The following is a 14,285-nucleotide window of genomic DNA, read 5'->3' as shown; positions in this document are numbered from 1 at the left end:
TCAATCTAGAAAATGCTGCTGCTGCTGCTGCCGCTGCCGCCGCCGCCGCCGCCGCCACCACCACCACCACCACCACCACCACCACCACCACCACCGCTGTCACCACCACCGCTGCAGTGAGTGGAAAAACAGAAGCCCACAAACCGCCTGAAAGTAAGTGCTAGGTTTATACCATTCTTGAAGCAATTATAAGATTATTCTCTCTCACTCCAAGTGTTTGTTATTTGGTTTGTGTGAGTGTTAGGGCACACATCTCCCCCGTTCCTTAAGCCATTTATTCAGCAGTTTCCTTACACACGGGCGGGCGGTGGTGGCGCAGGCCTTTAATCCCAGCACTCGGGAGGCAGAGGCAGGCGGATTTCTGAGTTCGAGGCCAGCCTGGTCTACAAAGTGAGTTCCAGGACAGCCAGGGCTACACAGAGAAACCTGTCTCCAAAAAAAAAAAAAAAAAAAAAAAAAAAAAAAAAAAAGACAATGGGCCAGATGTTGTACTGATGTTGAAAATATAAAATTGATGCGTTCTTAATCTAGACAGGGACAATAGACAGGCACTTTTAGGTGGCAACTCTCCCCCACATTCGAGGCCCCATTCTAAGTGCCTGGACCTTAGCCATATGACAGAAACAAATGAGAACCATCTTTAGGGAAAGTTGACATCGTTCTACTGCCAGAGATGGTAGCAGACAGGAGGCAGGGAGATTGAGAGTTTAAGGCCAGCCTGGGCTACATAGTGAGGTCCATACACTGGCTGAAAAGTGACTCAATTTTACATCTCACATGTATGTCTACCTGCAATCTGATGGACATAGTACTTGGCGAATAATTGATTATTACCAAGCCTACGCAAGCAAAGTGACTGAAAAGTAGCAGAAACAGTGTTAGAGTTATCTGACAGATTTTTAATAAAGAGTTCTGGTCCTGTCCCAGAATCAAGTAACTAATGATGGACTAACATTCTTACCAAAATCAACAGTCAAATCTACACAAATGCACATAAAGCAGCCCCCGAAGGCATTGGAAAGTAACCAATGCAGTGTGACTCAGACGGCCCCAGGCCCCAGTCCTAGAGAAACTTATGGGGCAGCAGAATGGTGAGCAGGGAGCAAGCTGCCATCTTTGTGTCTTAACTCCCCCCTGCTGAGTCCTCGCTGCCTCCTTCCTCCTATGGCCAGAGTTCACTACTTGGCACCGTACACATTTCTAAACTTTGTGATTACATTTTACTGCAATAGATGTGTAGTGAGTCCAGTCTGTTTCAGAAACTGAAAGCAATTATAGACCTGTAAATGTGTGTCTGGAAGAGCTGAGCACGAGGGGAGATACCTTTAATTGCGGTACTTGGAAGACAGAGACAAGCAGATCTCTGTGGGTTCAAAACCAATCTAGTATACATGGCCTAAAAAATGATCTTTCTACAAGCAATACAGCCAAAAAGTAGTTGCAGGCTTAAAATGTATTTCATAGAATTTCAAAAATATTTTCTAGTTGCAGTTTGGTATATTCTTGCACAGATCTTGTCTGATGCAAGCTCATATGCACAGGGGACATGATGAAGTTAATTTAGGTGCCTCTGCTTGGCTAACTGCTAGGAGCTTTTTTTTTTGTTTTCTTTCCTTCTCTGTATGGAATCTATCCACTGAGGGAAGAAGCCACCTGTATGGGGCTTTGGAGTGGTAGATCAGGGGGATCTTAGGAAGGAAGTGGAGATGTTCCTGGGGAAGTGACATCAGAGCTATGCGGTTCACTATGCCCGTTTTTTTGTTTTTTGTTTTTTGTTTTTTGGTTTTTTTTGTCAACCATAAAGTTGCTTACTTAATTTATAGATGAGGATTTTTAAATTATCTTCACATGTGGCTTCCGAAGGCAGAGATATAGTCTGAGTTTCGTAGGTAGAATCGATCAGTGAGCATACAGTTTTATTTTGTGAAGACAGTTATGTAACCAGCAAGACAGCCGGTGTGGCACAGAGACCAATCCTGTCTGGGTGAGTGCAGGATCTGGGGAGTTGATTCCAGACTACCTGGATCGCCAATCCCTTTGGTAATTCATTCTTGTGAGAGCATCCATGCCACTTAGCCATGGAAGTCATAATACCCTATGGTTTGACATTTTGAATATCTATCTATCTATCTATCTATCTATCTATCTATCTATCTATCTATCTATCTATCTATTTATTAGCTGTTCAGAGAACCACCAGAACAATAGGCCCAGATGCCCATGTCTTACGAGGGGAAGGCTTTAAGGCTGTTGCAGCAACACGCTCTGAAACAGTACTGGCGCTGACCACCCTGGCCATAATAAATTGCCAAATATATGGAAGAAATGCACTTAATCTTAAGGTATGTTAGACCTCCTTAATAGTCATGCCCATTGGTATTATCAGTTATTTTTACCTTTTCAGTTTCTCAATCTAGGTTAGTTTTCATTACATTGAAGGAGCTTTTCCTATTACCGCAGACACTTCCCAGGAATACATGCAAAACATACCTCCAAACTTAACTTATCTAAGTTTATCTTCAGTTCACCAATAAAGTTTAAAAGGTTGCTGCGATCCAGAGAAGTCATACTGTTTTTATTTTTTTTTCCCTCATTTATTCTGGGAAGCAGGATTGAAATTGTTCATGTTTCTAAATTACCAGAAGCTTTGGACCTTGTGTCAAGTCCAGTGTGAAGCTGGTCTGCACTGGACGCTTGGATGGCCCAGCAGACGAATCACAGTAGTACTGGTTGTCATTTATTAAACACATACTATGTTCCAAGCCAGAGCTCCTCCTACATTGTACAGTCTGCAGTGTAGGCAACTTGATAATTCATTTTGCAGATGCAAACATAGATGTTGCAGGAAAGCAACTCGCACAGTAAGGAGATCTCACAGTAAGCACGCACAGTTGGATTTGTACTCAGCACTACTTCCTTGGCTTGTTTGCTTGTTTGAGGCAATGTCTCCTGAGCTGGCAGTACCGCTTAGGATGATTTTGGGTCCTCACGCCTCCAACTGCGGAGTGCTGGAGTTCTACATATGTTCCACCATGCTCCGCTTACATGGTGCTAGGAATGGAATCCAGGGCCCCATGCTTGCTGGGCAAGCACTCTACCCAAACACGCTACATCCCCAGGTTTCAGAACTCTTTTAGCTTCAAAAATCTATACATTTGTTTTGTTTTTGTTTGTAAAAGAAAGAAAAGGGAAGAAGAGAAGAGAGGGAGAGAGAATTTTAATGAGTCCTAAGGTGTCACCTGTTAGCCCGAGTGCAGTTTGTACTTTTTTCATGTTAGCAAATGAATCAATTTTATCACCTCAGCAGCCACATCTCCACTCAGAGAGAGCCCTGGTTGACTGAGCAATGCCTTCTATAGCCTGGGACGGACATTTCATCAGTAAAGTGCCCGGTTTCAGAATGCTTGTCAAGTTCTTCCTACTCTCAGCTGAAGAGCGTGTTTGAGCAAGCACGGCGCTGTGTATAAAAAAGGCAGAAGTGGTAAATGATAAGTAAGTTAGCAACAAATAGAACAACCGCATATGTGCGTCAGTCCCCAGCCCCCTACCAAGAACTTGGCTTTCCCTTATGTGACTTTTTCTTTTTCCTCCAGTGGGAAATAGTTTTGAGGACTTCAGGGATACCAACAAGTTAATAGTTTAGGATTGTCATGTGTTCTTCTGGAATTTCAGTGTTTGGGATGGTGGCTTTTAGAATTATGATCATCACTGACAAAGGTCTTAGAGCTAATACATTCAGCAAAGTTAATCAGCAAGATCAACATACAGAATCATAGACTGTGTTTCTGTGCACTAGAAAAAGAAACTAGGGAAGGCGTCCCCTAAACAAATTAGCCATAGAAAAATGAAAACATAGTCATCATCTCTTAAAATAAAAATAATGCAGGCTGAGAAGATGGCTTACTGGATAAAGCAACTGCCATCAATTCTAAGAACCTTTGCCTGTCACACATGTCCTGTGGAACACATGCCTTTACTCACATACTCACACATATCTATCACACACACATGCAAAGAAAAAGATGGATTAAAACTACACAGAGTTGTAATTTTTCTCTTAATAGATCAGAACAGTTTTAGACAGTACACCCTGTTGGTGAGGTTGTAGTATTATTATTAGAAAATTAAACATTGTACAACAGAGAGAATTTACTGTTAATAATTAATATCTTATTTTTTGTTATTCCTACAGGGATTCTTTCTAGCAAACTGTCCAGACTTAACACCTGTGGCTTTTCAATTGGTATACCTTAATTTATCATTTAATGACTTAAACCAATTTCCTATAGAAGTAAGTCTACTTTTTTATTGTCTATATTGCTAAATTTTACTATTGTAAATAAAAGTAGATATCTTAAGATAACCTGAAGATATTATAAAACAAATACATGTTGAACTGCATCTAAACAAGCCTTACTTATTAGAAGTAAAAAAAAGTATAGCACATTTACATTTTTTTTTTTTTTTTTGGAAATTCAGTGACATTAGCCCCAAATGCAGCAGCATTATACTAAGGTCTCAAAGATGTCCTCATGGTTGTATAATGTGTAAAATTTAATTCATTCTTCTGACTTTTAGTAAACTTTAACACTAACTTACCCATATGCAAATCAGAAATTAAAAAAAAAAGTTAGCCTGGGAGGACTGGGGTAACACAGTTTTGTCTGCACGCAGTAGAATGCTTAGCAGCTGTGGCTGCCCAAATAAGACCCACACATGATTAAGGCAGTCCACATTCTGGTATGGGTGGGGGAGGGACACATAAGTTCCCACTCCTATCTGAGGTGCTATGGGCAGTTGATGACTCCTGGGGGAGGGGCAAAGGCAAGTGTGTTTTCTGTAAGTGCATGGACCCTGAGGTCTCCCCACTCCCGTGGATGACCTCATAACCATGACCATGTGGGCAGTGCAATTCAAAGTAATATTAGGCTATTTAAAACAAGAGAATATGATGTTGGGGAAATGGATCTGGAGTTGGGAGGAGAAGAGGGAGTAAATATGGTTAAAATACATTTTATGTGTGTCTGAAATTCTCAGAGAAATAATAAGGATATTATATTTCAAAAAATGTTAGTGAGCACTTAACATTGCAACAAGTTTTAGTTGCCAGCAGCTAAAACAGGATAACCTATTCTTTTTCAAATAAATGCGACATGGTTTTGTTTATGCCATCTTGCTCTGCTTCTCAGGAATCGCTGGATAATGGGTCTTTTGAAGTGACTTTCAGAGTATTGGCTTTTTGTGAACTGATCCTTAGCAAATTGGCCTCTCCGTTTCAAATACTCAGCATTAGAAACATTGTTCCCAACAGTCCTGGCAACATGCTTGTTTCACAGGTATTGTTTGGCAGGATGAGAACATGCACACCAGTGCACGGTCTACTCTCTGATCATGAGAGCTATGACAAAGCATGCTAGCGAAGAGAACAGGCCCTGTAATGTGCCTTACTTTCACCGGAGAAAATCACTTCTTACTTGCAATATACAACACTGGGTTGATAAACACAGGAAAGCCATATTAACAGGGATTTCTAAGAAATAAAGGATCTTGGTTCCTCACATTTATCTGCTCTCCTGAGCAAACACAGATAAGGAGTGTTTGCCAAAAAAACAAACCAAACCAAACCAAACCAAACCAAACCAAACCAAACCAACTAACCAAACAACAACAAAAATGTGTCTATCGTCTATCACTAGAAACAGAGTACACAAATCCAAGGGTGTAACTGTGTCATGAGAATGGGATGTTAAAATGCAGACCTGTGCTGTCTAGCTACAGATGAAACACAGTGACATTTTAAGAAGACATGGGAATCGGAGGGTTATTTGAGAAGAAAGTAAGCAGTGAGAGGGGACAAAAGAGGGGAATGGAGGGCGTGGCCATGATCGAAGTACATCATGTGCAGGAATCAAAATATAATGAAGCCCATTGCTTTGTACAATTTATACCAATGTAAAAAACGTGGGACTCAAAAGAGATGGACAGAAAGTAAAAATGCCAGGAAAGACGTATCAGCAAATAGTACCCAGGAGAAAACCAGAGTGGCCACAGTAATATAGACAAAAGAGACCTTAAGCAAGGTATTACTAGAAACAAAGAAAGATTTCCAATCTACTAGGGCTAAATATCATTACAAACAACAAACAACAGAGCCCTTAGTACACGGAGCAAAAAATGGAAACAAAGAAAGCAGTTATTATTAGATAGTTTGATGCTCCACTTTCAATAATTCCCAGAACAACTAAGCAGAGGGTAAGCAGAGGAATGAAGACTTAACACCAGTTAGACACCTATGAAACAGGCCAGCAACAGTAGCACAATACACAGGTCTCAATTTGGCCAGAGTCACTTTGCAAAATAAACCATACATCAGGCCCCAAAACTAGTCATAATAATTTCAAAAGACTGAAGCCAAACAGAATGACATTTATATATCTCCAACACAGGCAGCCTGAGGCAAGAGGATCATTACTTTGAGAGCAGACTAGATTACATAGTGAAAAGGTCTTGTGAAAAATAAAAATAAAACGTTGAAAAATCATAAAAGAGTGTTTTGGCTATTACACAATGAAATTGGCAACAAAAATTTGACATTTCATAGATAGGATCAGAGGTGAGGAAGACACAACATCTGTCCCAACACTGAGAGTTACTGGGACCAGCGGGACCCAGGCACCAGGAACTCTGCCAGACCAGTGTCACAAGTTCCTTACGGTGCCCTGAGCAGACGTTGGGCATAAACTCCGCAGCCAATCCCACAACACCCAGAGGAAGCTCCACTCCCAGGCACTCTAATACACCCAGGATCCCAGGATTCCAGGATCCCAGGAGCTTGGTCACACCAGGATCTCAGGGTCCCAGAGGCAGGAGCTCTGTCTGACACACCCACTACCTAAGGATCACAGGATCACAGAATCACAGGATCACAGAGACAGCTGGACTCTGAGGAATTCTGACACAACCAGGATCACAGGAAGGACAGGCTCAGTCAGATATAGCGAGGGCACTAGAGATAACAAGATGGTGGAAGGCAAGCATAAGAACATAAGCAGCAGAAACCAAGATTACTTGGCATCATCAGAACCCAATTCTTCCACCATAGCAAGTTCTGCATATACCATCACACTGGAAAAGCAAGATTCAGATCTAAAAATCACTTCTCATGATGGTGATAGAGGACTTTTAAAAAAAGGACATAAATAACTCCCTTAAAGAATTACAGGAGAACACAGGTAAACAGGTGAAGGAAATGAACAAAACCATCTAGGATCTAAAAATGGAACTAGAAACTATGAAGAAATCACAAAGGTAGACAACCCTGGAGTTAGAAAACCTAGGAAAGAGATCAGGAGTCATAGATGCGAGCATCGCCAACAGAATACAAGAGATAGAAGAGAGAATCTCAGGTGCAGAAGATATCATTAAAAAAAACATTGACACAACAGTCAAAGAAAATGCAAAAAGCAAAAAGCTCCTAACCAAAAACATCCAGGAAATCCAGGACACAATGAGAAGACCAAACCTAAGGATAATCGGTATAGATGAGAATGACGATTTCCAATTTAAAGGGCCAGTAAGTATCTTCAACAAAATTATAGAAGAAAACTTTCCTAGCCTAAAGAAAGAGATGTCCATGAACATACAAGAAGCCTACAGAACTCTAAATAGACTGGACCAGTAAAAAAATTCCTCCTGTCACATAATAATCAAAATACCAAATTTACTAAACAAAGAAATAATTTTAAAAGCAGCAAGGGAAAAAGGTTAAGTAACATATAAAGGCAGGCCTATCAGAATTACACCAGGCTTCTCACCAGAGACTATGAAAGCTAGAAGATCCTGGGCAGATGTCATACAGACCCTAAGAGAACACAAATGCCAGCCCAAGCTACTATACCCAGCAAAACTCTCAATCACCATAGACAGAGAAAACAAGATATTCCATGACAAAACCAAATTTACACAATATCTTTCTACAAATCCAGCCCTAAAAAAAGGATAATAGAAGGAAACCACCAACACAAAGAGTGAAACTACACCCTAGAAAAACCAAGAAAGCAATCTTTCAACAAACTCACACAAACATAATTCCACTTCAAATAACAGGAAGTAACAATCACTTTTCCTTAATATCTCTTAATATGAAAATTAATATTACCAACATATTCTAATCAATTGAAATTCAAAAATATGAGGAATTAGAAATTTGTTGGCTGTCATCCAGTGGCCTCTCTAATTTGGTAATTGGAGAAATAGGTCCAAATATTGTACAATCCATATATACTTTCTGCTTGTTTGTACATGACAGTGTCTTGCTGTATACCACATAATGGTCTTGAAATCATGCTTCTCCTATCTCAGCCTCTCTATTAGTAGGATTGTTTATTTGATGGTTTTACACTATACTATGGTTTTCAGAACAGCTTACATATTTCAAAATTATTTATACAGCCAAAAGAAACGTAGACAATTAATTTGGGAGGTGGCTTGTAAGAGAACAACAAAGATTGAAACTGAATGTTTTGCTTGATATTTATAATTATTGTATCAATTTTGAAGAAGAGGGCCTTAGAAGTTACTCCTTTTCTGAAATGAATGCTTTTCAAAATCATCACAGCCAATGAACCAGAATCTTACCCTTACCTAACGTCTGTGCCACCCTCCAAACAGAACCACTGCTCATTGAAATGGTTGATGAATGACTCCATGGATAGACCATCTTAATACACACACCATTTCTTAAATGGATGTACCTGTTCCCTGCGGGCTGAGAATGATGACAATCACTCAAGTCAAATAGCTTTGACCATAGCAGGAAATCTGTATCCAAATAATTGTGCCTACAACTCATTCCTTGGTGCAGCTGAGCTGTCAACTCTTAGCTTAGCTACTATGGAGGTAAAATCCTTTGGTGACTCAAGGGACATTTAAGTACAGCCTTATTACAATGAACTCCAATGTTTAAAAATGTTCTTATTTTGGGTTTGTGCCACAGTTAGAGCCAAGATTTTAAAGCTCTACTAAAAACAAAACAAATAAACAAAAAGACTTTATCTATTTATGTTCATTTAATAACATGCCCACCATTTTTATGATTGGTATAAAAATATATATTGTGTGGAATATAATAAAAAAATTAGTTCAGTTAACAAAAAAGAATAACAAATAAATAAAAAGATTTCACTGATATGTTGAAATTAAGCAACTGTCTTATTTATTGAAAAAATATTTTTCATACAATATATTTTGATCATGATTTCCCCTCCCCCAATTCCTTCCAAACCCTAACTCCCTACCCACCTAACTCTGAGTTCTTATTTCTCTCTCTTTAAAAAACAAAGCAAGCATGTGCATGTGTGCACACACAGACACACACACACACACACACACACACACACACACACTATTAAAATAGAAACCAAAACATACAAGCAAAAGACCAATAAGACAAAAAATGCCCAAACAAAGCAAAATGAGAAGAAGGAAAAAAAAGTCTACAAAATACATTGAGTTTGGTTTATGCTGTCCAAGTCCTCCTGCGCATGGAGCCAACCCTAAGTGTGGTCAGTATGCACAGTGAGAGTCCCTAAGAGGAAACATCTTTTATCTTTGTCAGCATGGATCAGTTGCAGATAGTTTCTTGGTTCAGGGTGGCACCCTGTGTTCATTTCCCCATCTCAGTACTAAGAGCCTGTCTGGCGCGAACCTGCACAGGCCTTTTGCATTCAGCCAGTTTCTGCGAGTTCATCTCTTCGTCAGTCCTGCTGTGTCTGGAAGATGCTGTGTCCTATAGTCATCCGGCCTCTCTGGTTCTTACCCTCTTTCCACCTCCTCTTCTGCATAGACCCCTGAGCTTCGAGGGGTAAGGTGGATGAAGACATCCCATTTAGGATTGAGTGCTCCGAAGTCCCTCACTCTCTGCACACTGTCTGGTTGTAGGTCTCTGTGTTAGCTCTCATCTGCGGCAGGGAGAGGTCTCTCTGTGGATGACCGAGTGAGGCACTGGTCTGTGGGTATAGCAGTGTCGTCACGGAGTCGCTATATTGCTATGCTACTTTAGCAGAACAGTAGTATGGTTTTCTCTAGGCTCATAACCTATTTAGGCTCAGCTTCTTGGTCAGTTTAGCAGTGTCAGGTGTGGGTTCAATTTAATGAAGTGGGACCTAAAATCCAAGCAGAAAGTGGTTGGTTACTCCCATAACAGTCGTACCACTATTAATATATAAGTTATGGAAAGCAATGAACAACCATGGCAATAACCTATGATATTTGGGAGGTATCCATGGGGCCCCATTCGCCAGTGACACAAAAGATGTAACCTAATCTTGCCACTAAAAGCTTTAGTTGGTGGCAGAAGATTTAGAGTCCTTCTTTCTTTATGTATGTATCTTAGGAAGTTCCTACAGTAATACATTTCCATATGGTTTTTCAAATGACCTTTAGTACTAGTTGTCGCTCCCCATATTTCCTCCCTTTTCATTTCTCCTCCACCCCTCCATATCTAATTCTCCTATTCTAATTCCTCCTTTCTCTCCATACTGTTTTCCTTTCCATGGTGAAACCTCTCTTCTCCACTAGACCCTTATTAGGTACTTAACCTCTGCAGTTATCTTCATTGTAACATTCATATCAAAGACTTAAAGACTTGAAAAGCTAATATTTACATATAAAAGAGAACATACAATATTTGCCTTTTGTGGTCTGGGCTAACTCATGGTTTTGTTTTGTTTTTTTTTAAATAACTATCTATTTACCTGAAATTTTCATTTTTAACAGCCCAGTAATATTCCACTGTGTAAATGTACTGCATTTTTCTTATTCATCCATTAGCTAGTGGGCATGTAGGCTTTTTCCAGTACATGGCTATTATGGATAGAGCAGCAATGAACATGTATGAGCAAGTATGAGGAACAGGATGCAGATCTTTTTGAATATATGCCCAAGAGTTAACATACCTGGATCCTGCGGCAGATCTGTTTCCAGCTTCCTGAGGAACACAGATTTCCATAGTGGCTCTGCGGGATTGTATTCCTGCCACATGAGCTGACTTCCCCCACTCCCCCCATCCTGACTGGTGTGAGGTGAAGTTTCACGTAGTTTTAAGTTGCATTTCCCTAATGGCTTGGGTGGTTGAACATTTCTTTAAGTATTTCTCAACCATTTTGTGTCTCATTTTGTGAGTATTCTCTGATTAGTTCTGTTCTCCATTTTTTTAATTGGGTTGTTTTCTTAATTTTCACCCTTTGTTAAAGTTCTTTATATGTTGTAGATACAAGCACTCTGCCAGATATCTAACTGGTGAAAAACTTTTCCTATTCTACAGACCTCCGCCTTGTCCCAATGATGGTGTCCTTTACCATACAAAAGCTACCCAGCTTCATGAGGTCCTGCTTATTAATTTTTGGTTTTAGTATTATTCTATCAGTGTACAGTTTCCACATCCTTTCCTGTGCCAACAAGTTCGAGTCTACTCTCTATCTTCCAACCAATTTAGAGTATGTGGTCTTATGTTATAATTCTTGATCTATTTGGAGTTACATTTTATGCAGAGTGATAGACCTATTTGCATTCTTCTATAGACTGCCATCCAGTTTAACCATCTCTGTTTGTTAAAGATGCTGTGTTATCATTGTTTCTTTGTCAAAACCAGGTGTCCATGGGTGTGTGGACTCATGCCCAGGGTTCAACTCAGTTCCCCTGGTCAGTGTGTCTGTGCTTGTTCTTCTCATTATGTAGCTCATTAGTGCAACTTGACATTGGGTGGTATTACTTGTAACAGTTATTTTATTATTCAGAATTGTTTTAGGTTTTTTGTTTCCACATGAAGTTGAAGATTGGTTTTCAATTTTTATGAAAAACTGTGTTGGAATTTGAAGGGGGATTGAGCTGAATCTGTAGATTGTTTTTAGTAGGATGGTCATTTTCGTGATATTAATCCTACCAGTCCATGAACATGGAAGATATTTCCATCTTCTGATATCCTCTTTAATTTATTCCTTTGATGTCTTAAAGTTTTTATCATTCAAGACTTTTACTTGCCGAATTAGAGTTACCCCAAGATGTGTTTTGTTTTGCTTTTTGAGGCTATTTTGAAAAGTACTATATCCATGGTTTCTTTCTCAGTTTTTCATGTGCATATGCAAAAGCAACTGATTTTTTTGTTTGTTTTAATTTTGTATCTTGCTGCTTTACTGAAAGTGTTCCATGTCTTACAGAAGTTTCCTGGTAGATTTCTTTGAGCCTTTTATTATAAAACTATATCATCAGCAAATAAAGATATTTGACTTCTTCCTTCCTTATTTTTATTCCCTTGATCTTCTTCAATTGTCTATTGCTCAGGCTAAGACTCCAAGTACTATATTAAATATACATATAAAGAGCAGAAATCTTTATTGTGTTATTTCTGATTTTAGTCTAAATGCATTGAGTCCGTCTCAATTTAGGTTAATGTGTCTTCTGGCATAATATTTTGTCTGTTCGAATTTGTGGCTTTGCTCTGAGGTCTAGTAGCCATCGTGAGTTATGTTTGAGGTGTTTCTTGGTGTTGCTATCTGATCTCGTCTTTTGGGTAGGTATTCTGTTCCTTGGTTGCTGCTCCCATCTCTGGATCCTAGGCAAGTGTGGTGGCTGTGGGTTCCCTGGTAAAGCATGCTTCCTGAAGTCAGTGTGTGGAAGAAAAGAATGGAGACGAACTAAGAAGTAAGGCCAAGAGGCTAGGGGTTTGCACCAAGAGGCAGTGTGGTGTTTTGAATATGCTTAGGTCAGGGAGTGGCACTGTTTGGAGGTGCAGCCTTGCTGGAGTAAGTATTTCACTGTAGGGATGGGCTTTGAGATCCTCCTCCTAGCCACATGGCAGCCAGTCTTCTCCTCTCTGCCTTTGGAACAAGATGTAGAACTCTCAGCTCCTACAGCAGTGCCTGCCTGGATGCTGCCATGCTTCATGCCATGATGATAATGGACTGAACCTCAGAACCAGTAAGCCAGCCCCAGTCAAATGTTGTCCCTTATAAGAGTTGTCTTGGTCATGTTATCTCTTCACAGCAATAAAACCTTAAGACAAGCAGAGCTCCTAGGGAATGAAGATCAGCTGGGAGGAGAGGTTTCTGCCAGCAAGCTACTTACAGGACTTAAAGGAAGACAGAAGAGATCTTAATGGAGGACAGGAAGGAAAGAGAAAATTGTCTTCCCAGTTCTCTGTCCACTTTGGCCACTGGGATCTCTAGTAGAAAGAGTTTCTGGAGATTGGAAGTTGACAGAAAGACATTAAGATAGGTTAGTAGAGAAGACTGAGAGGGTCGGCAGCAAAGAGTTAAGTTGGGTCCCTGCCATGGGTTCCCAGGGAATCAAAGCAACTAATTCTTAATCAATGAGCCAAAGTAGAATCAAAAGAAAAATAGAGAATTTTGAAGGCGAATGACAGTGGTAACAGTGTATCGACATTTATTTTGGTGCATCTGAAACAGTGCTCAGGGGGAAATGTGCAGCGATAGCTGCCTGTGTTAGAAAGACATATCTCAAGGTGGAAGACACACAGAGCCCTTCCCGTTGCAGTGCATGGGCGAGTATGTGGTGGAGAGATGGGAGAGAAAGAGAAGCAGAAGGGTTTGAGCACTGTAAAGAGAGGCAAACTGGAGACATGAGAGTGGGGAGGAATAGCCTGGTGTGAGAATCCTGCACTACCACCTGTCGCTATGGTAATGTCCTTGCCCACACTACTGCCATGGTCCTGCCCCTTGCCAGTTGCCACAAAGCAGAACAGGTGGGCTGACCAACTCATCTACTACCCAGACCCAGATCTGGAACTTCGTGCCCACCCCAATAGCTACCTCATCTGTAAACTGCTGAATCACATGAAGGGGCCAGTCATGAAGAACCAAAGCTGCAGGATCTCCATGACACAGGGAAATAACAGGATAGCCAAGAGGAGAGTCCTGGTGAGGATTCAGTATTGATGTTGTAGCAGAAGCCAGAGGCCGTGAACCAGCCCAATGACTCGTTGCAATGAACATTTGCAGTAGAGCTGTTTGGGCAAAAGGGTATACTGTATGACACATCTCGGCTTCCACTGTGAGTTTGGCTTTTTGATTAGTTTAGTTTTGTGGAGGAGGTTTTTAAGGTCAGAGGTTGGGACAGGGACTTGAGTGGGATTGCGGCGCCTTTTGTGAAATTCACAATGAATCAATGAAAAGTTTAAAAGAAAAAGAAGTACCACATATCAACAAGCAAACCTTCTAACTTAAGGCATTGGAAACAAGTGAACTAAGCCCAAGAGAGAAAAATAAGGA

At 40.4% G+C, this 14,285-nt stretch overlaps 1 protein-coding gene across 5 annotated transcripts in view; it reads left to right on the top strand.

Annotated features, from left to right (window-relative positions):
* Positions 1-14,285, top strand: part of Lrrc63 (leucine rich repeat containing 63) — a 46,660-nt gene that overhangs the window by 5,685 nt on the left and 26,690 nt on the right. For 4 of the 5 annotated variants that reach the window (XM_006519546.1, XM_006519545.1, NM_027581.1 and 1 more), the window contains exons 4-6: positions 10-153; positions 2,182-2,342; positions 4,193-4,291. In XM_006519546.1, coding sequence (XP_006519609.1) covers positions 10-153; positions 2,182-2,342; positions 4,193-4,291 — 404 coding nt within the window. Of the gene's footprint in view, positions 1-9; positions 154-2,181; positions 2,343-4,192; positions 4,292-8,670; positions 8,931-14,285 lie in introns of those variants that run through there. The other variant, XM_017316193.1, reaches the window with a different exon arrangement.

This window comes from Mus musculus, chromosome 14 (assembly GCF_000001635.26).
Source record: "Mus musculus strain C57BL/6J chromosome 14, GRCm38.p6 C57BL/6J".
Lineage (NCBI taxonomy): Eukaryota > Metazoa > Chordata > Mammalia > Rodentia > Muridae > Mus > Mus musculus.
Note: the sequence above shows the minus strand (reverse complement) of the source record. Positions and strands in the feature narration are given on the sequence as shown.